The sequence below is a fragment of the Eptesicus fuscus genome, chromosome 19, assembly GCF_027574615.1.
Source record: "Eptesicus fuscus isolate TK198812 chromosome 19, DD_ASM_mEF_20220401, whole genome shotgun sequence".
In the NCBI taxonomy this organism is placed as follows: Eukaryota; Metazoa; Chordata; class Mammalia; order Chiroptera; family Vespertilionidae; genus Eptesicus; species Eptesicus fuscus.
Window position 1 is genome coordinate 45,105,247 of NC_072491.1, and position 27,964 is coordinate 45,133,210.

Sequence of the window (27,964 nt, forward strand, 5' to 3'; positions counted from 1 at the left end):
TTACTTTTGTGTACCTTGGCCTCCGTGGCATCTCTCTACCGTTCATTCTTTGTCAGTCGAAACGCCTTCCCCATCAAATCCCTTCAGATCTATCCAAGCGTTAAAGCCCAGCAAAACCCCACCTGCTCCATGCTTGCTTCCAGAATCCTTAATCAAAAGAGCCACTTTCTTCCACTGGACCCATACATCATCTTGTACCCATCATCGTTGTCAATGTTTCATTGAATTAAGTACCCGGATTCTCAACCCAACTAGACAGTAAATTATTGCTTTATTCATCTCTGAATCCCCGGATACTTAGTCTAGTATCTTGCACATAGAAACCACTTAGCATATTTTTGTTGAAAGAATGTATCATTTTATTAAATTAATCCTTCTCTAGAACCAGAAATCAATATTTTACAGTAAGACAAAATCAGTTGCTTACTCTATTTCTGTTGTGGGGCTGCAGGAATCATATTGTGGTGGGATCTAGGTGGCAAGTCTTCTATCCTCTCCCTCTGTTACAGAGGGAGAGATTTTCCTCTGGGATTTTCTTTAATGCAAAATGTTACCTGCTTTGTGTTTCTTTCACGTTTGGGGGTTAATCACAATCTTTCATGTTCATTTCATGGATGGAGTCCACAAGCAGTCTTGCACCCTATACTCTTTGGAGCCCAGATCAGGGTTATCTGCCTAAGAGAATCCCACAGGATCTTAAATCCTTCCAAGGATTCACACTTCCCTTTAGATACAGGCCCTTTGGTTAAGTCACAGTTTGAGTCCTCTTGGTTATTCTTCTTTCTGAGTAGCCCCTGGAACCTGCCAGGCTTCCCCTCTTGACAGGTCCTGCTACCCAAGGTTTGCTACCCAAGGATGGTACTGTGTGGATCCTGATGCTCTCTTAGAAGGAACGTAGTGTGTGACTACCCCTCCACTTCAGTGTTGCCCCTTATCTCCAATGTGCAGAAAATAAGTCTTAGCTCAGATTACAGCCGACCATTGTTTGGGGTTGAAAATGTTCACACGTAACTATTTATATAGACAAAGAAAATTGTGGGACCTAATCCTCCTCACAGTCTCACCCTGCTGGGCTGTGTGTGTGTGTGTGTGTGTGTGTGTGTGTGAAGAGGAGGGAGTGGGAGGAGTGGAGCCTTAAATCCACCAATTAAGATACTCTTCCTGTGTAAATACGGTCATCTCATCGGGTCAATCAATGGTTTCTATTCTGCAAATGTCCCGCCTTAAAGATTCCAGTTTCCTCCCCTGTTTCTCCTTAAGATATGCCAATGGGAACGAAAATAGTTCAGAAAACAAAGATTGGCTTTCGAATCTATGTTTTACTCAAACTAAAAATACCCTACTTTTTATTTCAAAAGGTGAACCTTTCTCTTCGCCTTTCTTTTTAATAATTGTTATCTTCTCAAAGGCAAATGGATGGTGCTGGCTTTTTTATTTTTTCCTGTTTTCTGCTTTCCTGGGCCTACCTTTTACCAGGTGTACAATTCAGTTGGCTACACATTTCAGTTGGCTTTCTGTATTCTTTGAAAGAAAAAGAGAAAAAAGAAAAACAACAAAAATTACTATGCATTAAGGCTATACAAATTCTGAAAAGATATGGCTTCTAATGACATTTAACTTAATCTTCCCAAAGTCTAAACGAAAGAGAGTTTTACATTTCTATAAAGCAAGGGAACAAATGCTTACACAGACCTGGGCCAAGAAAGAGCCCATTTACCCCTTCCCGGGATCAGCTGTAGTGTTGCCAAGGAAGTATCCTCTGTCTCACTCAGATGTCATTGATAGAGGTCATGACACAGTCCTACTAGGCCCGACTTTAATTCCGGATCACATTTACGCTAGTAGACAAACTCATATTTCTTGTTAGACCATTAAGAGATTACGTGTTGCTAACAGTGTAAAGTTTGAGTGACATAATGTAGAAGGAAATAAAAAGATTTCATTTCAGCCAAGTTCTAAGCCACTGTGACAATGCACCCAAATAAGCTAAAAAAGATCTGAGCTGGACCAATGCCATATGTGTAACACAAACTCAGATAATTTCCATATTAGTCCAATGGTGTGTACTTCTTTATCTCATGGCTCTTCCAACAGTTATCAAGAGGTGGTGAAATGCCAAAACCGGTTTGGCTCTGTGGATAGAGCATCGGTCTGCGGACTGAAAGGTCCCAGGTTCGATTCCGGTCAAGGGCATGTACATTGGTTGCGGGCACATCCCCGGTAGGGGGCGTGCAGGAGGTAGCTGGTCGATGTTTCTCTCTCATCGATGTTTCTAGCTTTCTATCCCCCTCCCTTCCTCTCTGTAAAAAAATAAATAAAAAATTAAAAATTAAAAAAAAAAAAAGTTCCTAAAAAAGAGGTGGTGAAATTATTCCCTTGGTCTACATGAATGTTGAACAGATAGATGCCAGCTTAATTCTCACACCAAAAAAAAAAAAAAAAAAAAAAAAAAAGCCTAGATTGGGGGATTTATTTTGCATGTGCAAAAATGTATTACAGTTGGCTGCATAATTATCATTATAGAGTTAGAATGAACATTAGAAGGTATCTTTGTTCAAACTCCTCATTTTACAAATTCATTTCAACAAATGCTTATTGAGTACCTAGGGCCAGAAGAAGCCTAGTAAGTGGTTGTCAACCCTTGTTGTGTCTTGAATCGCCTAGGTATATTTAAAAATATGTATACTGCTCTGGACGATTGCTCAGTGGTTAGAGCATCAGTCCATGATTGAAGGGTTCCGGTACAGTTCCCCATCAAGGGCATGTACTTGGGTTGCAGGCCTGATCCTGGTCCAGGACGGGATGTGTGTGGGAGGCAGCTGATTGAGGTGTCACTCTCGTATCGATGTTTCTCTCTCTCTCTCTGCCCCCCTCCATCCCTTCCACTCTCTCTAAAAAACAAAAGTAAAAAATATGCATACCTGGATTCCACCTGAGGAATTCTGATAAAATTGCTCTGGTGTGAGGCCTGGATATTGGTAGTTTAAAAACTTCTCGAATGATTCTCATTCTCCTAGGACTACCCTATCCCCACATTAAACAAAACAAAACAAAAAAACAAAAAACACCTGGCATTAACATGTTTGATTGTATATCTTATCTACTTACTTAAATTAATAAAATAATGCAGAAAAAAAATAGAGGAACTCTCCAGCTGCCTCCTCGCTTCTGTAGGCTTCCATAACCTCATTCCTTTTACCTGTGTAGTCTAATCTCTTTTAAAATAAAAAACTGAATACCTCCTGTAGAATGCACAAATTCCATTCACTCAAAATGTGATTTTACTCCTCATCATGGATACTGTGAAAATATATTCAAGTAAGGATAAATCATGCTTTGTAGCTGACTGATTTGTCCCACCTACCTGAGCTACCAAAGGGCACACAAAACCTTCAGGCTCAATGATGACCCTGAGATTGTATAAACCTCAGCTGAACCCCTGCCCAGCAGTCCTAAATGCATCACTGTCCAAGGAAGAATTGACCGTATTTGGTGCTATCAGACGTTAGAGGCAAATGAAAGAAAGAATTTCAAGGACTTTAAGGCCTGAGAGAATGGTTTGGATAAAAGTCAATAGAAACGGGGGAAAGGAGAGCTTGCCATTTTAGGTAAAGAAATGTTGTGTGAGATCAGCCCCTCGTGGGCACCTTGAGTATTACAGTGGTTCAGCATTTGAGTGGAGGTGATGTGGCTTGACACTGGAGAGTTCATTTCTACCGCAGACCACACATGCTCTAAACACAGGCTGACTTCAGATGGCAGAACTTTCACATTCTCTATATTATACATAAATATATAGTATTAATCTTTCACAGGCTCTATGGCAAGAGGATCTCTCTGCCTCTCTCTGAAACAGGCTTGTAGTTCTTCGTTGTTTCCCACCAATTGCAGAAAAGAGAAACCCCTGGGAACTCCTTTTTGTAGGAAAAATGGTCCCACATGACCTTTCCCCTTCTCACCTCTCCATCCTCACCTCCTGATTCTTCAGGATTCCATTCACAGATTTAGGAGGAGGAGTTTTCCAGGTGGAGAAGGAGGGAAAGGCGTTCAGAGAGGAGTTCTCTGTATGCAAAGACCCAAAGTGTGGCATGTTTAGGGAATTGCAAATGTATTTTTGAAGTGTATAGTGCAAGAGAGGATGGATGGCTGGGCCTCTTAGTCTGGCTTTCATTTCCACGCTAAATGACAATTGGTGGAACAGAGACAAGGGCACAGAAATATTTCTCTGCTCCAAAACAAACCCAGAGCAAGCGAGATGGTTTTCACAACGGACAACGTCCATACAGAGGTGGTGGGAGTCATGGAGAATGTGGCCCCTGAGAAAGTCCCTGTTGCATCTTAGACAGCGGCCCATCCTCAGCTCCTGTCTTCTGGGAAAGGGGGACTGATGCTGTGGGGTTTTCCACATTTTCAAGAGAATTCCCAAATCTGGATTTTTATGAGAATTCTGCTCTCTCTGCCCCGTCTATTCATTCATTCATTCATTCATTCAATATTTATCGAGTGACTACTATGTCTTTTTCTAAGCTTAAGGACACAGCAGAGAACAAAACAGACAAAAACCCCTACCTCAGGGCACTTCCAGTCTAACAGGAGGGATAAATAATTCTAAAAATGATGTAAATTATTAAACACATGAGATGGTAATAAGTGGTATGAAGAAAAATTATGCAGGGCAAGCAGCTGAGGAGGACTGGAGATGTGTTATTGAATAAAGTGGTCAGGGAAGAGAACTGAGAAGGTGGCATTTCAGAGCTCAGGTGTCATGTAACTAGTTCACTCATTCAGTACATCCAGTGGTATTTATCTTGTGTGCAAGGCAAGATTCTAAATCCTGGAGATAGACTGGTGAACGAGACAGACAAGGTCCTTCCTACTCGGAGATTATATTCTTGCTGGGGAGACAGGCCATAAATGAGAAACCGAATAGGATAATGTCAGAAAGTGACTCCTTGCAACAAAGGAAATAAACAAAGGTGATGTGTTAGACAGAGGAGGAGGAGAAGTGGGTAGGTTGGACAAAGTAGTTGGAGAAGGCCACGCTAAATGACAATTGGTGGAATAAAGGAAGCCTGCTATGCAAAGGTCTAAGGAAAAGCTTGCATTCAAGGTCAAAGGAACAGCATCCTGGCCAGTATGCCTCTGTTGGTTGAGTGTGGTCCATGCACCAAAAGGTCCTGGTCAGGACTTGAGCAGGAGGCAACCAATGGATGTTTTTCTCTCTGTGTCTCCCTCTCCCTTCCTCTCTGTTTCTAAAAATCAATAAAAACAATTTTTTTTTAAAAAAAAGGCCAAAGGAACAGCAAGGGCAAAAGCCGTCAGGTGGGAACAATGGTGTTGAGCATCAGGAGGCAGTGAATGGGTTCATGAGAGAGAGCAATGCATGTGGGAAATCCAAGGCCAAGGTCAAGCCCAGGCAAAATTGTGAAATAGAAAATGTTTCCAGTGGCTTCCTCCCCTTTCTTTTCTCTAGACATCATTGCCTCCTCTACAGGTACTTCTCTGGCCTCATTTAATCCTGAGTTCTTCCTCTTTCAAACTTTCAGAAAAGGGTGTGATAGTTCATATATATACCCACCCCCTCAAAAAAAAAATACCACACAAAACAAGCAAACAAAAAAAAGCACACAATAAGGCTAAAAAGCTATTATTCCTCCTACAGAGATGTACATTTCAATTATAATGATTTAATTATGAAATTTAATGCCTCAGCTGTTGGGGTGTTGGAGTAGTTTACTGTTGGGGAAGTATATTAATTTCCTATGGCTGCTGTAACAAATTGCTGCAAATCTAGTGACTTAAAATGACCCAAATTTCTTACCTTAGCGTTCTGGAGATCAGAAATCCAAAAGGAGTTGGCAGAGCTGTGATCCTTTGTGAGGCTCTGAGGGCAAATCTCTTTCTCTTTCAGCTCCAAGAAACTGTCCACATACCTTGCCTTGTGGCCCAAAGTCACTCTGACCTCTGCATCATTGTCACATCTCCATCTCTGACTCTGGCCCCCAGCCTCCCTTTCATAAGGACCCAGTGGTTACATTGAACCCACTCAGATAATCTAGGATAATCTCCCCATCTTAAAATCCTTAACTTAATCACACCTGAAACCTTCCCTTTGCCATGTGTTGGAACATAGTCTTAGCGTATAGGCATTGAGACATGGACATCTTGAGGGGGGTGGGGTTGTTATTCTATATAACACACAAAGCGATATTCTGGAGTCTGTGAAATTAGATCACCAGAAAGTTCCTTATATTCAGGTTGTTTCTGCTCACTATTTTTGCTGGAATTTCAGGCATGAAACAGTTCCGTAGTCAGTCCGAAGGGCAGCCTGCCCAAGCCATTTGGGTAATTTTCCTTAGTCTGTGTTGGTAAAGTCAGATAAGATTGAATCTCATTGCCCTTGAAATTTCGAACACAGGGTTCAACCACAAGGCTCATTTGCATGGCAGCTTCTGGGAAAGGGCTTCTCACACTCGGCAGTGTCTGACCCCTCTGGAATTTGAAAAGGAAAGGGCTAACGAAGCAGAAATAGCCGGGGCCTGCGTCCGGGACCTAAAAGGGTAGTCATTATTGTTTACCAACGAGCAGTTGTTTGTGCTTCCCGCTGTTTGAGGGAGCAGTCCTGTCCTGAACCCTGTAGGTTGGCCTGTTGTCTCTCTGAACTGCTTTGTTTTCCAAGCTCTCAAAGACAGGTCACCTTGGGGGAAATGAGGCAGATCAGTACTTTAATGAGCACCCTGGCTTTCATAAGCCAAACTCTGTCACCAGATTCTACTCCGAGGGGCTTGTCATTTGGATTCTTCCCACACCTAGCTTTGACCCATTACCATTTCCTCCTTCAAATTCTGCCTCTCTCAGCTACTTACTAAGTTAGAATCTTTCCATTTTCATTCTTTCTATTGTAACTACGAAGTCAGGATCTTTTCTTTTCCTGGCCCACTTTTCCAAGGTCTGTGTCTTACGGCTTCCGCGGGAGTTCATCTCCACCATGTCCCATCTACGTTTGTAGTTCTTGATGTGTCCACACTATCTTCAATATTTGTTGATAGAAAAGGTGAATGTAACAGGCGTTTGTCTGTTTAACTGTTACAATTAGCTAAAAATCATTGTTTAATAATGATGTTGACTTTCAATTTTTGTTGTTACTTACATTGCATTAAATCAAAGTTAGACTTTGGAAGAATATGGGTTCTATACTTAGAAGTATAAAACATGATCTTTGAGGGAGATTTGTGTTGTTGACTTCAAGTGAACATTGTCTGAATTGGAACAAGAGGCAGGGCAGTTCAGGGAGAGCCTGACTGGAGGAATTAAAAGGATGCCTCTGGCATCAGGCAGCTTTGGGTTTCGGTTTGGCTCTGTCACTACCACCTGTGTGATCTCGCCAGCAAGTCAGGCAGCCCTGCCAAGCTGTTTCTTCCTCTGTTAAATCAGAATAGGAATAGTGCTATCCCTTCCTAAGGTTGTGAGGAACAACAATCTATTGCAAGTCAAGAGCTTTATACATAGCAGACAGATAATCAATATTTGTTGAATAAATGTCTCATGGTCAGAGTTCTTTTAACTTTAGCTATGATGACGAAGGTCTGTAAACACAGGATTCAAAGCACTTCGTTGTGGGCTCTTCTAGTTGGACTAGGGGCCCAGTGCACAAATTCGTGCACCTTGAAAGGAACTGTGGGCCTTGAGGCTGCCATGGGCACAGGGGTGGGTCTTGGCCCATCCTCCAGGCCCCTGCCCGGCCTCTCCCTCCGTGGGCCCCCATCCCCTGTCTGGTGGCAACCCCCCTCCCAGGACCGCCGCTCCAATGTGCTGACCCCGCTCACACCCACTGACAGCATCAAGCAATTGGGGCCGGTGCTGGCAGCAGGTGTGAGAGGCAGGTGGGACCGCAGTGCGTGGGAGCAAAGAATTTTCAGTAACCACCAGAAGCTTGCCCCGATGACAGCGACTGGCGCCCCCCGCCTTGGTCTGGCGCCCCCCCCTCACCTGCTCCACCATTCCACCGCGGCCGATGCCCACCATATCCCCTGCTCTGCCGCCTGCTGCCAACACCCATGATGTTCTGCGTGTGCACCCTGGTGGTCAGCGCACGTCATAGCGACTGGTTGTTCGGTTGTTCTGCCGTTCGGTCTATTTGCATATTAGCCTTTTATTATATAGGATAACCTCAGACCAATACACCTATGCAAGGGGAGTGTGGACTATATTTGTTTCAACTCATCAGACACAGTGGGGTTCTTGCTATGAGTCAGACTGGTCAGCTGCTGAGGTGTGGACTAGGTATCTTATAAAAATTCCTGAGCATACAAGTGTCCATGTATAAAAAACAACAACATTGTTTAAAACAGAAAAATAGTTGCAAAAATACTGAGCTTGTCTCTAGTTGTTGCCAGTAACAATGGGTTTGCTAAGCCAGTGTAACAAATTCTGGAAGAAATTGTTCCCAAGCATCTCTCTAGAACTGAAACTAAGATAGGCTGGATTTCTGCCTTTAACAAGTGACTCTGGAGGCATTTGCATGGAGAGAGCAGAAGAAAGCAGTAACTGAGAGGCTGCCTGCAAGGGTCTTTCTCTCCTGGGTTCCCTTTGTGCCTCCCTCACTTATCAGCACCCGCTTGTTTAAATTCTCAGCTCCCTGAATCTCTCTACATTGTAAGAATTTGGATCTTTGTTTGAAGCAGATCCCAAAGTTTCTCTTCCACAAGATTCAGCTACTACCTGGGAGGGATGAAAGGTCACCAGACCTTTGCTCTGCTACTTCCCAGCTTCTCACTCAATTGTGGGGAAAGTTCTGACTTAGGAACTCACAAGGTGGTGGTGCCCAGAGGTACAGGTCTGGGGTGGGCTGTGGAGAAGGCCTCTGGGGGCTCCCTGCTCTTGGCACCAAGTCGCCCCGGTAATCGCCGGCTCTTGGGCCACCTGGGTTCGCATTTTGGGGCAAGGGGGTCATCCAACAGTGGCAATGCAAACCCAAGCGCCTATTTTGATTCATGCAGAGAGTGACTGCGGGAGACGAAGGGCGTGGGCAGGGGGACAGGTACCCGGGTACCTCTGGACATCACCTCGTAGCCCCGCCCCGGAGTGCAGAGGGCGGGGCCTGAGGCCAGCCTGGAGCCCCGCCCCTTCGGCCTCGCGCCAGCGGGCGGAAGTGACGCACACCCAAAGCCATTTCCGGCGGGCGAAACTAGGAAGAAACTTGAAGCTGCCAAGGTTTCCCCGTGCCCGTCCCCGCTGCTCCCGCGCCCCTTGGCCCCGGCCGCGCCGAGCCGTCGGGAGCCCTGGCCATGGGGCTGTGCGGGCCGTCGGCGGTGTGAGCGCGGGCCTCCCGCGGGCTCCCCGGACAGGCCGAGGGCGGGAGGCGGGAGGCGGGAGGCGTCGTTGCAGCCGCGGGCCGGGGCGCCCCCGCCGGCCAGGGCTCGGGGCACCATGAACATAGACGTGGAGTTCCACATCCGACACAACTACCCCTGGAGCAAGTTGCCGGCCAACGTGAGGCAGGTACGGCCGCCATCTGGGGCCGGGCCCCGCCGCGCCGTCACCTGCTCGCTGCGCCCGCGGGGCCAGGGCTGGTTGCTTTCGGCTGACTCCCGCCCGTCCCCCCCGCCGGGGTCTGGGGAAACCCGACCCGCGGCCCAGGGGTGAGGAGGGGACGGCTCGGGGGCCACCGAGGCAGGCTGGGGCCGAGGCTGAAAGGTATGGGAGGGGAGCGCACGCTGGGCTCGCCTGGCGCTGTTGCTTGGAGCCTCCCCTTACCCAGCCATTGGGCTAGGCGCCCGCGAAACAGATGGAAAGCACTGACCCCCGGAACTTTAGGGCGCGGGAAAGGGACGGGAAACCAACGAATACGTTACAGGTGACAGCAACTCTGACCTACCTGAGTTGATATATATTCACAGAGGAGGAAGGAAAGACATTGTCCAGGGAGTGTCGCGAGGATGTGTACCGGGGGCCGTAAAGGACGAGTAAGAGCGGGAATAGAGACTTTCCGGGGAGAGGGCAAGTCATTTCAGAAGGCTCGGACGAGTGAAAGCCTGTTTGGAGGGGAGCAAGCGACCCAATGTCACGGGTTTTGGAGGCGTAGATATGGATCTGGGGTTTTCTGTGTGCGTGGGGTGGGTAGCAGGTGAGGCTGGAGAAGCAAATCAGAGCCAGATTTCGAAGGGACTTTGTACTTTTTCTGTTTGACTTTATCCTCATGACAAGATGGGTTTATAAGAGACGTTTCAACAAGAGAGGTTTTGAGAGGTAAATCTCAAATGCTTGAGGTTAATTTTTACTCGGTGGTTCAATGTGTTTATTGGACACCTACTGCGTGCTATGCCTTGTTGGAGACAGACCCTGCTTCATGGAGCTTACCTTTTAGTAAAAAAAAGATCGTAGCTGGATAAACATATCACATGGCAGGTGGTGTAAAATCATATGAAGGTAGTGCGGTACGGGCTACAGATGAGCCACCGTTTCTCCGATCATAGACTATTGACCTTCCACTGGTTGAGAGTGAAGTTCTGTTTTCGTTGGTGCTGGGCAGTGGTATTGGGACATCTGGGAGCGTGGTGGTGATTGTGTAAGGATTGTTACCCTGCCTCCTCTCCCAGCTTGGAGACTTAGTGCTAGGAAACGAATAATTTAAGGTTTGGCGATGCATCGTGTGGGAGAGAAAATACTTTCACTTCAAGATTTCAAGAAAGCAGAAAAGTGGAAGGATAAATTTAAGGAACTCAGAAGTCTTGGTTGTCAGTGGCTGCCCATGTAGTACTTAGCTTGACCTGGAAGAAGAAAGGTCTAATCTAATCTGAGGGAATAAGTTTCTCTTGTTAAGTGAGAATGAAGGCTTTGGTGGACACTTGTTCTTCAGGGTTTTGTGGCGTATCTGAAGACCATCGGAAGAACCAACAATCCTTTCCTTTGTTTCCATTTTTTCTCTCTACCCTTCCTTTCACAAAAATAAATGTAGCATAATGGAAGATTGTGTCCAACATGAGTAACTGGCCTTAATTAGTATTGGTCAAAGCATTTCTAAACCTTAGGCATGACTATTAAAAGTAATTTCAGAACACTGTTAACATTAGGTACAAATGTGATATTAAATGTAAAAAACTTTTTTGGTAAGAGCACGTAAGAGAATAGCTGTTTAGCTTAGGATAAGTTCCAGTTGTGGAAGGCATTGCACATCCCACCTGCACAGGTACACCGGTGGCCTTTGCACTGTTCCCCCAGGCTGGCTCCCCCAGGATGGCTGCATCAGCTCTCTGTCTCTGTGTCTTGCCCTCAGAATGGGACCCTCCCAGCCATTCTTCACACTACACTGGAGTGAGCTTTCTAAAACACAACCCCGATTCTCTCACTACCCGTCTCCTGTAGACTTACTGGTAGCTTCTTTGTGAAGCTCAGATACTAACTCCTCCAGGAAGCGGTCGCTGACCTAAATCTGGATCAGTTGACCCTCAGATAAGTTTCCACAGCACTGTATTTCTACACTCCGATAGCACTTAGCCCACTAAAGTGCGTTTTCTCCTTTCGTTACTTGTTTTGCTTTGGTATTTCTAGCACCTGTCGCGTATTTAGGTTTTAGTAAATATTTTTGGAGTGAATGAATGATGGCATTAGCCTGAGATCTTTCCCCAGGAGCTAAATTAAAGCTCAGGCAATTTAAAAGTGGGGAGGAAGGGGGGGTGTATTCCTGTGGAAAGGATTTGGATTTGGCATTAGAGAGATACTAAGTACTTTGATAAAGTTTCCAGCAACTTCTGATAAGTTTAATTTGGAAATGACTCATTTTCCGGTTCTGAAAGTTGGGGGAAAGGGATTCAGATTGTTGAAAAATTGTTTATTTCAAACTATTGTTTCAAAACTGTTGTTTTTATATGGATGAGATGAAATATTTTTATGGGTTATGGGTCATACTAGACTTGAAAAAAAACATAAAAAGTTGTGGATAGGGCCATTATTTCAGGATTTTAAAAGTAGTTTCAAATTGTTTTGAACAATGAATCTTGTATTCATTGTTCAAAACAATTCATAGTTATTTTATTTTAAATCTTATGATGAGGTTCTGTATAATCCCAAAAGGGTCAATTAAAAAAAAATTGTATTTTTTTTTTTTTGAGTTGCACATTGAGGTTGGGGTTTGTAGGAACATCTGATGGTGGGTGTTTTATGGCCAGTACCTCTGTTGCCCCTTCATCTGTTAGTGTCCTTTTATATGCAGCCCAACTCCATTTGTTAGACCTGGTCAGTATTTCTGCAGGGTCAGCGCTGTCTGAGAGTAAAATGAGCTTTCTTTAGTTGCCTCCTGCAGTGGCTGCAGTGTTTTAAAATGTGAATGATGGGAAATTTGGGGTAGGAGTAGGAGAGAAGCCAAAGAATCTTTGTGAACAAAGCAGTTATATTTTATATAGTAGGTAGTGAAGAGTAAAATCAACTGTTAATGTAGTTCTCAGGTATGGGTGTGCACACACGTGAATTGATCAGGACCAGTCATTAATGCCTAGTGCAGAGACTTAGATGTTTAATAGATACTGCACTTGCTAATTAGCTTATAAATAATGGACCCTTATATTTTGTATGAGTGGCTTGAGTTACACTTTTTCTTCTGGAGTTACATTATCAGCACATACATTCCGACAGTAGTGTGAGTTGTGGTTTAAGCTGTGATAAATAATCTAGTTGCAGGAAGAAAGATTTTTAGTTTTCTCACATCACCTCTTTTTTCTTAAGATACTATCCACGAATGGTTCCAATTATTTGCCAGTTTATTAAATGTGAGTTTCATCTGTTTTATGAAGATTGCCTTAAGTGAAAGTATGTGTATGGACATTTACCTGGGCTTTTAAAAACCTGTGAGTAGGAAGTATAATAACTGAACCCTCTGATCTTTCTGGTGTTAGTTTCCTAAGATGTCTAATTTTACTTTATAGCACATCGGAAGGATTATACCTAGTAATTAGAAGAGGTATAGCAGTCACATACTAAATTAAGTTTATGGTTACACATTGAATATAATTTGATTATAATCAGGCAAACATATTCTTTGCTTTCATGAGAACCCAGCTTTGAGCCTAAAACATTAAGTGCACAGCTGGAAAGAGTTTTTTGATCATTCCAGTATATTGGAATTCTAAAAGTGTCTAATGTTTTCTAATGAGATCATAAGGAGATGATGTTTTAAAGAAGTGATCTTAAATTTAGAGGTACATTTGAAAGTACATTCTCCAGAAATCTTAATAGTCATATCCCTCAGCTAAAAATAACTATCAAACAAGGGTCTGTTGTCAGTTGCCATTCTTAAATTTAAATAAATGTAGGTGCAATAACCATCCATCCATTCACCCAATGGTGCTAAATTGGGGACAGTCAGGTAAGGAAATCTTTGTAAGTAGAACTTAGTGCTTTGTTAAGTGAAATTATGCTCTCAAACTGCTCTTTTATTTTATGTTAAATACTTCAGATAATTTCAGTAAGTCCTTTAAGAATAGCAGACTGGAAATAAACACATTGAAAGTTTGCTCTAAAACCATAGCAGAAATTTAGTATGGTAGTATAATATTTAAGAAAGTCTTTTCTATTCCGTTCTGGAAAGTTTAATTCCAGATAAAGTTAGGGGACATTGTTTTGAAATCTTATGGGGAAAAAGTACTATAGTTTAGAAGCTATTTTAAATCTATTTGAAATTTTTTTAGAGTCTTGGAAATTCACAGAGGGAATATGAAAAGCAGGTTGTCCTGTACAGCATCCGCAATCAGTTACGATATAGAAATAACTTAGGTAAGTAGAGATATTTTTACATTGAGATGGAATTGACTATTGCTGAATTATCATTTCATAAATCTATCCTATATTTTCAAGACATATTTTATAGTACTGAAATTATTCCATGTGCAGACTTTAAGAAACTATACTGACCCATCCCACCTAACAATTTGCATTAGCAAATAGATTTTTCTTCCTAAATCTGATGAAACTTATTTTTTAGAGTATTGTTAGTCGATTTGTTTGACCTATAGAATATTAGTCTTGATTCAAATGCCCTCTTTTTACCGTAGGTAAGAAAACATGCCAGAAAAGAAGTATACTAGTTCTTAATAATTTTTTACTTTGAGTTTGTTTTTGTTTCTGTAAGTTTTCCAAATAATATAACTTTAATGAAAACTCTTTCTATAATAATTGGAATACTTTTTAAACACAGTTAATTTCATGTTTTTATTTGTCAGGTTACTTTCATTAGTTTAATCGCTTGCCCTGCTAGTCTTCCCTTCCAGGGGCTCTTCTTATTTTAAATACAGTATTTCAGAGAGATGTTTTCTTTTTAAACTTATTCCATGGAAGTCAGATGTCTTTTTACATTTAAATCACAAAAACCAACAAATAATTTTTAAAAATAGACTTCATTTTATAGAAAACTACCATTCAGTTTGGCTATCTTATAAAGTGGCATAGTAAGGGTTTGGATAGATTATAGATTATGTTTTATACCTTTTTTGGGAGACATCCCATGCTTACTTTCTTTACTTTTTGATTTGGTATTTCTCTATCTGTTCTATTATACATTTTATTTACATATATTATGCATAGTACTTATATATTTCTTGTGGTATAATGTTTCTTTGTTCCAACTTAGTTTATTTTATTTATTTTCTTCCAATTTATATATTTTTCTTTTTAATTAATATTGATTTGTAAAGTATTTCTCATTGCATTTGTAATTATATGTAAGTATAAGACATGTGAAAAAACTAAAGAATTTCCTTCTTTTCCTCAGTTAAACATGTCAAGAAAGATGAACGCAGATACTATGAGGAACTACTGAAGTACAGTCGAGAGCATCTCATGCTGTACCCTTACCATTTATCAGATATTATGGTAAAGGGCCTGAGGATAACACCATTTTCATATTATACTGGGATTATGGAGGTGAGTTTACTGTGTACCTGAACCATTAGGAATGGGATGGGACCACATGTCAGACACACTTTGCAGATGACCAGCTTTGCAGCTCTTGCGACATTGGACATTTTTTCTGAGTTTATAGTGTAAAAAGATCTGATGGTTACAAGTTAACTGTTTTAGCCACACTTGTACAAGTGCAGTCAAACCTCAGATCTCGAAAGTCTCCCATCTCAAACAATTCAGTTCTTGGCCAAGTTGTGACCAAGTTGTTCACAGAAAAAATGTCTCGATTGAACAAACTTTGGTTTTGGATGTGACAAACCTTTCATGATGTATCAGCGTGACAAAAAGCATCTCTCAGGCCACAAACAAAGGAGAGAATGCCAGTATGAGTCAGTTTTCCACCAATATCTTACGAAATTGTGCTGTGAATATTTTTGTGTTTTTTGTTGCTAGCTAAATGGACAATTAGCACAATTTTAAAACATAAACAGACCATCAAGAGTGCTAATGTTGCTAATGGTGTGAAAGAAACAGTGATCTCAGGCAATTGAAGAGGTAGAGAAACTGATTTGGATAAATAAAAAGCAGTTAGCCAGTGACAGCAAGAGACATGCGGATACTGACCTCCTGAAAGATGCCCTGGAAAGAGTGCTGAAAGTGATTTGTTTAAGGCTAGTCGGGGTTGGTTTGATAACTTTAAGAAAGTGTTTGTTTATAAATTAAACAGTACATTAGACATGTAGTGTATACTAGCAAGGTTCAAGTGGAATCATTTGGGGGTCTGGAATAAATTAATTCAATTTACATTTCTAATGGGAAAAAAATGATTCGGTTTTTGAACAAATTGTATCTCGAACAGCCTTCCAGACTAATTAAGTTCAAGAATCGAGGTTCCACTGTAGTTGTCATTCTCAATATTTTCACAGTACCTGTTTTTATTTGTTCTTTTTTTTTTTTAAGAAAAATATTTTTTTATTGATTCAGAGAGGAAGGGAGAGGGAGAGAGAGATAGAAACATCAATGATGAGAGAGAATCATTGATTGGCTGCCTCCTGCACACCCCCACTGAGGACCGAGCCCACAACCCTGGCATGTGCTCTTGACTGGAATCGAACCCGAGACCCTTCAGTCTGCAAGCCGACACTCTATCCACTGAGCCAAACCAGCTAGGGCTGTTCTTTTTTATGCTATTACTAGAGGCCCGGTGCCTGAAATTTGTGCATGTGTAGGATCCCTAGGCTTGGCCGGCAATTAGGGCTGATCGGGGCCTTCGGCTGCTGGCCAGGGCCTTCCTTCTGGCTGTCGGCTGGGTCCTCCTTTCTCCAGCTGCCGGCCAGGGCCTGCCTTTGTTTCGCGCTGCCCCCTGGTGATCAGCGCACATCATACTGAGCTATAGAACTCCCCGTCGAACTCCTGTGGGGACACTTTGCATATTAGTCTTTTATATATATAGATAGATAACATTAATCAGCCATTTATGTTAGCAGAGTTTGTATAACATTTATTTCATTTATTGCATGACTAAGGTTAAAAATGTGGGTGACAGATTAAACATTAAGCTCAGAGAAACAATGTACTTAGCTGTTTATTAACTATAGCAACAATAAATGATGATATAGATCTAGTGTTATATAATACACGTGTCAGACTGCTAATCTTTTTGTAATTATTAACTTCAGATTATTAGCTGCAGAGTTAAACTGTTAGCCTTTTTCCAAAGGCAGTTTTTAGGCCTCTGTTGAATAACTGTAAATACCAGTTATATACTTTTTAAAACTGAGCTTTTTGTAAAGACTGGCAGCATTTACCTAGTATTCATTTGCTGCTTGATTATATTTGAGTGCTACTGTTTTGTGCTCATTTGCCACTTTAAGAACAGAGAGAAGCCTAGAACTAAAGGAGTTGGGCACCTATAGTAATAGTGAGGTTTGCTCCCTCTGCTTATGTCCTTACGCTCTTTATTCATGGGCACTTCTACGTCCCCTGTCTCCTGTGTCCTTATTTTGGAGGAAATACAAAGTAAAGCTTGAGGCCAGACAGCCTAGGTTTCTGTCAGTCCCTTTCCTGAGAACCAGAGTAGCACAATGGAGGTGGCTGCTAATCAGTAAGTAGAATCGTTGTTGCTTCTCTGGCTATATTTCCGGTGTTGTCCACAGGTTTGGGGGAGATAGAGAGGGAAGTTCTGGTGTTGTCCACAGGTTTGGGGGAGATACAGAGGGAAGTTCTGCCCCACTTACCAGCTTTCAGTTATGTCCAGGTGCTTGCTGCTGATTTCTGTTCTCACACCATTGGGTATAGCTTTGGGGTTGAAAATGGGTGTTATCTCCACAGTAAACAGTTGGTTTAAAAAGCATATGGGAGTTGGAAGGAGCTGGGTCCTCAGTTTAACTTTACAGCTGATTGGGACTTCTAGGAGCAGAGATGACTGTGTGGTCAAACACTTTGCTGGTAGTACATGTCTTAGATGTGTGTTGATGGAGCTGTGACACATTGCGTGGCCTTTTCTCAGGGTAAGAGTCTAGGATAAGGCATGAAGTGTAGAGAGGTTAGAATCCTGAGCTCTCCTAGAGGTATTCCTCGCTTAGCTCCCACAGGGCAGAAGTTACAAGGCAACTGTGTGGGATTCATAGAGAGTGCTGTGAGGAACCCAGACCCGAAAGCCTGATCTGCAGTTATTAGGTGGGGAGGCCAGGTGGTAAGTGCCACTGTGTGGCATACATGCTTTAGGTTGCCAAACTCTGATCTCAGTGCTTCATGTAATAGTTACTGTTCCTTTTTTTGCTATAGAACTACATGTTTAGACACATGTTTTTATCTATGGACATTTTGCATTAAAAAAATTTTTTTTCTTTAAAAAGGATATTATGAACAGTGAGAAAAGTTATGATTCCCTGCCCAATTTTACTGCTGCTGACTGTAAGTATTTAATCATGCTGAAGGTGGTAATGTTTAGTATGTCCTTGTGTATGCATGCTATTGTTCAGTATCGTAATGTGTGTTTTTAACCTGAAACACTTGAAAGATGAGAACAGCAAGCATCATTGTTGATACAAGTCAAGTGTAAGATTTAGTCTAAATGTCTAAGAAGAATATTTTGGAGTATTAAAATCAGAAAAATGGAACTAGTATATTTCTAGAGAACGAAGTTCTTTCCGATACTTGGGCTGTGTTGTGTATCAGATGAGGAGAGAAAACTTGTATATAATGTTTTTACAGCATGATACACAATTATAACTAACAAGTTGCTGGTGTTTTATTATGCTTATTTTAATGAAGTGTATAATATTTGAAATGGGACATAGTTCTATTGTATAAGAAGAAACTTTTGCTGAGAAGTACACTTTGACTTCCTGAAATTGGGAGGACTTCTGCTTTTAAAAAATGTTCTCATTTAGCATTGTCAATAGTGTTTACTTGAATTCATTTCTCTCAGTTTCATTTTCTTTTATATTGTTTGAAGAATTCCTTTTAATTTGATATTGCCAACCAATAATCAAAAGATGAACAAAAGCCAAGGTTTTTTCCCTAAAAGACTGAGTGTCCTGACATGCCAAGGTGTATTGAAAGTGTGTAAAGGACAGGCTCTTCCTTCCAGGTCTAAGGCTTCTTGGCATAGGAAGAAACCAGTACATCGATCTGATGAATCAGTGTAGATCGTCAAAAGTAAGTTAGTCATTTCCCTTGCTTTCTCATTTCTTGTCCTCCTGATCACAGTCTGATTAATTTTTTAATTGTTAGAAATAATGAATTGTAATTTCTCTGATCAAGTAAAGTATGCTTCCTACAGAAACGGTACAAAAACTTAGTATTCTCTAGGCCAGTGGTCGGCAAACTCATTAGTCAACAGAGCCAAATATCAACAAGTACAATGATTGAAATTTCTTTGGAGAGCCAAATTTTTTAAACTTAAACTTCTTCTAACGCCACTTCTTCAAAATAGACTCGCCCAGGCCGTGGTATTTTGTGGAAGAGCCACACTCAAGGGGCCAAAGAGCCGCATGTGGCTTGCAAGCCGCGGTTTGCCGACCACGGCTCTAGGCTATCACTTAAATGATTATTTAAGTAAAACAATTGAAGGCATAGAACATACAGTTTATTTTTTTATTTATTTTTTTAAATATTCTTATTGATTTCAGAGAGGAAGGAGGGGAGAGAGAGAGAGAGAGAGAGAGAGAGAGAGAGAGAGAGAGAGAGAGAGACATACATCAGTGATGAGAGAGAAGCATTGATCAGCTGCCTCCTGCCCACAACCTGGACATGTGCCCTGACCAGGGAATCAAACTATGACCTCCCGGTTCATAAGTTGACACTAAACCACTGACCCACACCGGCTGGGCTATTTTTTAAAATTAATTTTGTTCTGCTGGTCTTTTTTCTTGCTCATTCTACTCCCAGGGTTCACTTAGTGGGTGAAGTGAGTACACTTTTCCAAATGCATTTTCACATCCTGAGCTTCATTTTAGTCTGGATTTAGATCCAGATTTAATGATTAGTAATTTATTTTAAAATAATTTGAGATTATTTTCTGCATTCAGTGTATCTAGAATAACAGATTTTAGAAATGAGAATTTAAAAAGTTATTAGCGTGTTAGAAACAGTCTTCATATAGGATTGATAAAAAAGAAAGTAGTAAATTTAGACCAATTGCAAATTGTATTATTGCAGAAATTTTTCAGAAGGAAAACAGCTCGTGATCTTCTCCCAGTAAAGCCGGTAGAAATTGCCATAGAGGCGTGGTGGGTGGTGCAGGCTGGATATATCACAGAAGACGACATAAAGGTAGTTGTCTTATAAGTTATTTTTATTCTTAAAACTTTTTCATTGTACTTCTCTAATTTTTGAAAAAGTAACACTATTTTCTTTTCTTGAAGAAGATAAAAAATTTAAATAACCTTATTAGACTAGAATATTGGTAGGTTCCCAAGATACTCTTTAATAATGAGGGAGACTTGACTTGATTCATGTGCAATATGGGGATTTTAATTAGATAGCAGTTTCACATAAATTGATGTGATGCTGCAGCTACCAACAGTCTTATTGGCTAACACTTTTGAGCACTTGGTCTGTGCTTAAATGTGCCTCGCACTATTCCAGTGCTTTTATGTTGTCTAATTTGTTGCTCATAACAACCCCAGAGGTATGTGTGATTTGTACCCCATATCACATATGAGGAATGTGAACTGAGAATTGAAGAGATGGCTCAAGTCATCTATATTAATAAAAGTGTGATATGCAAATTGGTCAGGATGCTCTCACAGTAATGACCAAACAGCAGGCTGCGTGGGGCGACAAGGTCAGCAAGGAGGTTAGTGAGTTAGTGAGGGACGACCAAATGACTGAACAGCAGGCTGGTGGGGGGGCAGTGAGGGGCGACCAGGCCGGCAGAGGGGGGCAGTTGAGGGCGACCAGGCCGGCGGGGAGGGGGGGGCAGTAAGGGGCGATCAGTCTGGCGGGGGGTGGGCAGTTAGGGGTCATCAGGCAGTCAGGCAAGTAGTTAGGAGGCAGCGGTCCCAGATATGAGAGGGATGTCCAACTGCCGGTTTAGGCCCGATCCCAGCCCCACTCCTGTGCACGAATTTCGTGCACCAGGCCTCTGATAGGGGTAATAAAGGTTCAGGATTTTAACCCAGGCAGTTTGCTATGGAGCCTGTGTTCTTAATTACTGTGTGAAGTTGTAGGTGCTTTGATAGGGGGATAGTGTCAAGATGAAGGGAAATGGTGTTGTCAGTGGTCATACCACATTTGATATGAGCCTTATGGATTTTAGAAGAGATGTTGTACAGGGAAGGGGTGGGGTGACGGACAAGGGCCCTAGAGACCAGGTCGATCATATCTCTGTGTGGCTGAAGAAATGTAAGTGAGCATGTGGATTTTTTGTTTGTTTGCATTTCATTTTACCCCAGAGGACGGATAAGTCAAATGAGTGGAAGGCTTAGAATTTTGTTTCAGTATAAGTATTTCCTAATGGAGTTGTCAAGCTATGTCATAAGATAGTGAACTTCTTACTTAGAATAATCATGTGGAGTTTGAATCAACTTTATTTTTGAGAGGTTCAGAATCACAGATGAGTCAGATTCCAATTCAAAGAAGGTGAGTAAATTAGTGAACATTGATTGCTTACCAGCAAATATTGTTATTTATAGTTACTTTGTTTTCTGAGTTCTGTTGGTAGCATCTTTTGGCACCTTAATTGATGGTTATGTGCATACCTTTTTTGTTAGAGTTCTGAAGTGGTAAATGAAAAAAAAAAGTTCATTCAACAAACAGCATCTAATCATTGGTTTAAACATGAATAGATCTGAGGAGACATGGATTAGTTAATTTGGACAGAACTTAATTGAAAATATTTTGCTTTTCTTAGATATGCACTTTGCCTGAGAAATGCGCTATTGATAAGATCATCGATGCAGGCCCTCAGCTCTCTGGATCACTAGATTACAATGTAGTACATAGTAAGTGGTTAGTAGAAATGGTCTTTTGTCAACATAAAAACGTGTTTTAAGGCTTCAACAATTAATAGCAATTACTTATTAATTAGATAAAAATAGTAATATTTTCCTAAACAGTAATATTTCCTTATTGTGTGAAATGTGACCATAGTCCATTGTTTTCCACTGTGGCTATAATTAGTCAAATCCACTAGAAATTTATACAGATGGATCATAGAAAAATTTTTAGTTCTGTGCATATGAGGGAAGCTGAGATTTGAAAACTATAATTCTTCTATTTTACTTTTTCACATGGCATTCAGTTGTATGAATCTTTATTACAGAAAATTAGGAATCAGGTGTTTTTTTTAAATGTTTAGTATTCCATCTAAAAGAAGGTGCTTTTGCTTCTATAGGTTTATATAACAAAGGATTTATTTATCTGGATGTACCAATATCTGATGACAGTTGTATAGCAGGTAAGCATATGCTAATATTTTTCTATTTTTTTTAATGGCTCTGGGCACAGAATTATTACGCTATTAAGTAAGACACAAATCATTCTAGGATCTTTGATGTTACAGTTTTGCAAAGAAACACTTTTTTCTCATTACTCTGTATTCCTTATTTTCATTTTTATAGTATTTGGTGTACACACTATAGTAAAGTAATAGAAATCTAAGATAAATTTCTCACAATCCTAAATCAGAATATTGTTTTTATAAATTTATGTCACATTTTAGTCCTTGTTTAGTGCATCACAGCTTTTATATATATTCAGTAATATAGACTTGTGTATTCTCCATTTCCACTTATCTGTGCCTTATATTTCATGTCACTGCCATCCTTTTAATCTTCATCTTCTCCTCCCTTTCTACTTTACCCAAGTTAAATCAATATTGAGGCCCTCGTGTATTTCATTCTACACTTATGGGGTACATCAGTTCATTAAATCATCCGCGTATTGCTGGTTATTTAGATTATTTCCATTGTTTTGCTACAATAGTGATGTGGTTAACATTTTTGAACACAGGATGGAGCTCTTTTTCTATAGATTAGATTTCTTACCAATTTGTTGGAGCACTTGTTACATTTAAGTTATATGTTACAAGTATATATTCCAGCATTCTTGTTGTGTTATCTTTTATCATACTAAGGTATTTAATATTTGTGTGATCAGTTATAAAGTGTCAAAAAAATTCCAGGGAATGGCCTTATTATTAACAATTGGCTGATGATAGAGCTTCTACAAAAATACTTCCTCATATCAGTGTTGAATCTTTTTTTTTTTCATATTAGCCTTTTATTTTGTTTATTTTTTATTTTTTTTCTCTCTGCCTTTCCATGTTGAATCTTGATGGTTATCATGCACTAGTGTGTACTGATCTTCATTTGTGTTAGCATGTGTTATGATTCTTTAATAATGCATTTGTATAGACATGAATTCTGTTTTAAGCTTGGGAGACAGCTAAAAATCTCAATGAAATACTAATTCTGCTTTATAGTGAGTGCTATAAAAAATAAAATACTAGTTTTAAAATTGGAAAGATTTTGACAAGGAATTAATTTCTGGAAGACAGAGGTGGTAGTGGCTTCCTGTCACCATTGGAAAATACGAAAGCTTTACTCTGGTCCCTACTCTCATTTGATAAACTGACTGACTCATCTGAGATCCACCTAAAGAGATTGGTCTTTGATTGGTTCATTTCAGTCCATTTTGATAGTTTGAATATTATATTGGCTCAGGTTATCTCTAAGTTTTGAAGGAAGCATCAGAGAAGGGCTGAATGGATGGCTTCTCTATTACAGTGTCATGTTCTGCCATGGCTCACACAGTATCTGGCAAGTTTTGGTGGTACAGACAAGACCCATGGTATTATAACTGCTGTCACCATGTTACCTCTGGCTGTTCCCCAAATTGGAATAACCCATGAAAGGAAAGCAGTTTGATAACATGGAAGTCATCAAATTCAGCACAAAAGACACCTGAAGGTGACTTCAAAGGAAGCAGTCCAGCTATGTTTCAACAAAAAAACAAGTACTGTGAATGGTGGAACAAATAAATGTGGGGAGAGAAATACTTCAACGAGAATAATTATGAAAGGGTCTGTTGCTAAATAAAATCCATTTATTCCATCATCACATTTTATACTTGTACATTTTATGTCTACCCTTTCCTTAGAGCTTTTAGATTTCTGTTATGCTTAGATAGAGTTCTTCTAGGTTATATAAACAGCTCAAAAATTCTTAAAAACCTTTGTCATATATTTTTAAAACTGTAGTTTTGGACTTATTTTCCTAGGTGATGTGAAATAAGGGCCCAACTTAAATTTTCTTCAATTGGATAACCCATAGGACTTGGATAAATGCTAGCATATTTTTTCAATAACTCATTACCACTGAATGGAAGTATAACTTTTGTCATATATTTAATTTCCCTCTATATTGGATTAATTATATCCTTTATTCTTCACTTATTTGTTTTTATTCTTGGACCATATTATTTTCATTACAGTGACTTAGAGTAACTTTTAATATTAGTTATAGCCAGGCCTTCATTGTGTCTTTTCTTTATAACTTGCTTGGCTATTCCTAGGTGCTTTTAAAAAAATATTTATTTTCATTAATATTTTTTGAATAGGCAGTAATTATGATATAAAATTCTAAATTTACAAAAGAATATAAAAACATCTGCTTCCCACCCCAGTCAGAAGCCACTGTTAAGTTTTTATATATTCTTCCAAAAGTATACTAAGCACATAGCATATATGTATATATCTTTTTTTGTGTGTAGTTTTATTTTTATACAGATTATGTGTTCTAGCTCATAAATTTTTTAAAAAGCAATATATATTGGAGACTATTCTATATCTTATCATATAGGACTCCCTCATTCTTTTTGCCTAGATGTATATTTCTAACCTCCCAGTGCTGTGGTTTCCTCATCTTTAAAATAGGGGTATAGCATTGAACAATTCATGAGGTTAAGAGGATTGAATGAAATTGTATATGTAAAGTCCCTGGCAGTTGTCTGGCACTTAGTAAGTGTTCAATAAGTATTTGTTATTACTAATTGTTACACAACTGGGAGTGTAGTAAAAGAATTAATTATATCAAATATGGGAATTCTAAAATATTTCTATAAAGAAACCTTAGATCCTTCAAAGTATTGAGATGACTGGAACCATGGGTAGCACTAACTTAGAAGATGATGTGTTCCAGATCTGAAGTGAACAACCCCTCCTGAAATGTACATTGTGGTTCTTCACGTTGTCTTCATTTGGGCCCCTTGAATTTTGTCTGGTTTTTCTCTGTTGAGAATAATTTAGATGGTGTTAGGGTCAGGGGACACAGGGAGACCCAAATTTTGCTATGGTCTAAGCACTTCTGCTCTCTCAGAAATTTTTTCAAGGGAAATGTGCCCATGGGGTAAAGGGAAACATATTATTGCCTGGGCAGAGCGCTCTATTAAATTGGATTAGAGCATCTGGACCAAAGAGAGGGAACTAGTGAGTGTGGAGAGCCAGGATTGGGCAGTGTCTTGTGCTGTGGAAGGCTTGACCTTCTTCCCACTGCGGAGGATACAGAATAGAGAACCCCAAAGACAAATTACACCAGCAATGGCTGGTAAAAGATGGGTGGCAGTCACACAGATGTGTTTCCCTGTTCTCTGGATGGAGTGGGCATGATGGGAGAAAGGCAGAGAGCCAATACTTTCCATCCATCTGTTTTTTGGGTAGCCTAGTAAGTCAGTCCTTTGGTTTTCTGCCTTAGCCCAGTCCCCTCTGCTGCCTTCCCATTCTGAAGCAGCCCCAGTCCCCTGGCCTTGCTACCAAGCCCGTGACCTCCAGCACTTCCTCTGCCTCCAGTGCTGAGAGGTCCATGGGGATTAATTACTGTCTAGGATTTATGCTCTACCATCAGTCTTCTCTGTGTAGACAGGGTTGTACATGACCTTAACTTTAGGAGTCTTGTTATTGAGTGGGTGAAGTAAATCAAAAGCTGAATTTAGTCTTTTAAGTGAGAGGTTTCTCCTTTTGAATAGCTATTTGAATTACACATTCTTGTTTTATAAAATTATATTAACTGAGAAAAGTCTATTTTTGTTTATTTTAGTTCCTCCTCTTGAAGGTTTTGTAATGAATCGAGTGCAAGGTGATTATTTTGAAACTCTGCTCTATAAGATATTTGTTTCAATAGATGAGCATACTAATGTTGCAGAGGTGAGTGTACCAACGTCTTGTGAAAGAATTTAACCTCAAGATTATAAGTTAAGTTTGTGTAAAGTAGGTAAAATTTAATGATATGGTTAAAATGTTTTAAAAACTTGTTCATGAGTAGATCATGGACTGTTAATATGCTTAAGTCACTATTCTTAAGTTACTTTCTGCATATATAAAATTTGGTAAATAACTTTTTATAGGACTTCACAGTCTTGCTCCGGGTAACAACATGAGAGAGGGATTACATATTTGACAGTGGCCACATAAGATTATAATGGAGCTGAGAAATTTTCTGTGGCCTAGTGACATGGCAGCCTTCCTAAAGTCACACATAGCACAATGAACTGTTTTGTGCTGGTTTCCGTCTATGGATAGTAATGCTGTCAGCTAGACCTGTGCACTTTCCACAGACTTTCCCCTTTCTAAACCAGTGTTACTGCTGGACCTACCCTTGTGGTTCTTATTACAATTTTGCAAAATGCCCTTCAGCAGTATCCAATAGGAAACTTTGAAGAAACATGTTTCTTATTTTTAGTCACTGGAATGTACAAGGCACCTGTTGGTTGGTGGGATGGGTGCGGAGGGTGGGCAGAAAAAAACAAGTAGCCCAAATGGTCAAGAAATTAAGATCTAAAACACAGGAGTCTGGAGGGGTGGGCAGGTAGGAGGTGGCGCCGCTCTTTATCCAGTCCAGTGCCTGGCAATGTGTTTATTCCAGTTAGACTTCCTTGGAATGTAAGCCCCTGCAATCAAAGCTTAAACCAGGCACTTAATTACAAAAAGAAAAGCCAACTGTAGGGCTTAAACTACAATTACTCAATTACTCACATGTTTGTGGTGATGCTGCTGTGAACAAACCCACTGAACTGCCAGCAGTGTAAAAGTACAGCACACACAATTACAGTGGGAGGCTGTATCATCTCGGTTGGTGTAAGTACACTCTGTGATGTTCGCACAAAGACGAAAGTGTCTAATGTCGAATTTCTCAGAATGTACCCCTGTCTTTAAGTATCCCATGACTGTATAATAAAAGGATTGTAGACTATTTCTTGCTCTTGGAGTTTTCTTATTTTAAATAAGATAAAATTAAAGAGGAAGGTATCTTAACCTTTTGCACTTGGATGTTGAGTGTGACTCAACACGTTTAGCATTAGAATAAAGGAATCGAGAAAAAAGCAAGCGAGTGCAAAGGGTTAAATTGTTAAGGTCATTATCTGAATTCATACTACTCTAAACATTTTAGAGATATGGAAAGAAGTCCTGATTTCAAAATTTACTCAGTCTTTCAGCTGTTCATAATTTAAAATGTTGATGATTATAGTTAAAGTGTCTACTGCAACCATGTAATATGCTGATAATTCTAACAATGTAAAACAATTTTTTATTTTATTTTCCAGCTTGCAAATGTCCTTGAGATAGACTTATCCCTGGTGAAGGTATGTAATTTTTATACTCTTTTTACTTACAGTGTAAATACTGAATGGATTTTATCATATACTAGAGGCCCAGTGCATGAATTCGTGCATGGGTGGGGTCCCTCAGCCTGGCCGGCGGTTGGGGCCGATTGGGGCTGGTGGCCGGGGGGGGGGGGGGGGGGGGAGAAGGACCACGGGAGGTTGGCTGTGGGAGCGCACTGACCACCAGGGGCAGCTCCTGCATTGAGCGTCTGCCCCCTAGTGGTCAATGCGCATCATAGTGACTAGTCATTTGGTCGTGACGGTCACTTGGTCTTTTATATATATAGATAGATTTTTGTCTTGATAAACTACCAAGAAACAGGCAGTGAGATTCTTTTTAGCTGTCGGAGGACGTGCTCACAAGATAGAAAAGAGCGAGATAAGGGCCCCCATGGAGTGAAAGGGAGGACGCACCCACACTCTGTGCTGAGCAGGAAGCAGGCTGATCGGTGTCTTGTGATGAGATAATTAAAGCAACATCTCAGCTCCATTATCTAGGGAGGGCCAGGCCGGAAAATTGGATGCCTTCCCTCTCTGACACATGTGAAGTCAAGGGGACGAACAGGCCTACTGAAAATTGTTTTTTCTACTTATGGAGTGAAAATGCTTGAGGATCACTATAGGTATAGTCTGTAATACTATTTTGTCTACACAGGTTCTGATGTCTAGTTTATTTTAAATGCTCATTTCTTATTTCTTTCTTTCAGAATGCTGTTTCAATGTATTGCCGATTGGGCTTTGCCCATAAGAAGGGACAAGTAATAAATTTGGATCAACTTCATTCATCGTGGAAAAATGTTCCATCTATAAACAGATTAAAGTAACTCATTTATTTAGTATGAGATATTAGAATTTTCTTTTGGAAAAAAACATATAGTCTTACATACTAAAATTTTACTTACTCACTCTGTCATTTGATGTGAACCCTGTATATTAGTGGTCTTTTTAAAAAATCTTGTGTGTG

General features: G+C 40.4%; 1 protein-coding gene across 4 annotated transcripts in view; it reads left to right on the forward strand.

The window, feature by feature from the left end:
• The first annotated feature begins 9,186 nt into the window (after positions 1–9,186).
• The window catches only part of FAM91A1 (family with sequence similarity 91 member A1), a 44,691-nt gene continuing 25,913 nt past the window's right edge, over positions 9,187–27,964 (forward strand). Inside the window, exons 1-11 of one of the 4 annotated variants that reach the window (XM_054708330.1) lie at positions 9,187–9,501; positions 13,683–13,767; positions 14,762–14,913; positions 17,751–17,808; positions 18,488–18,555; positions 19,558–19,671; positions 21,254–21,344; positions 21,737–21,799; positions 25,437–25,543; positions 26,941–26,979; positions 27,708–27,820. In XM_054708330.1, the coding sequence (XP_054564305.1) occupies positions 9,430–9,501; positions 13,683–13,767; positions 14,762–14,913; positions 17,751–17,808; positions 18,488–18,555; positions 19,558–19,671; positions 21,254–21,344; positions 21,737–21,799; positions 25,437–25,543; positions 26,941–26,979; positions 27,708–27,820 (962 nt within the window). In that variant the 5' untranslated portion in view covers positions 9,187–9,429. Of the gene's footprint in view, positions 9,502–13,682; positions 13,768–14,761; positions 14,914–17,750; positions 17,809–18,487; positions 18,556–19,557; positions 19,672–21,253; positions 21,345–21,736; positions 21,800–23,255; positions 23,313–25,436; positions 25,544–26,940; positions 26,980–27,707; positions 27,821–27,964 lie in introns of those variants that run through there. The other 3 variants (XM_054708328.1, XM_054708329.1, XM_054708331.1) reach the window with 3 other exon arrangements.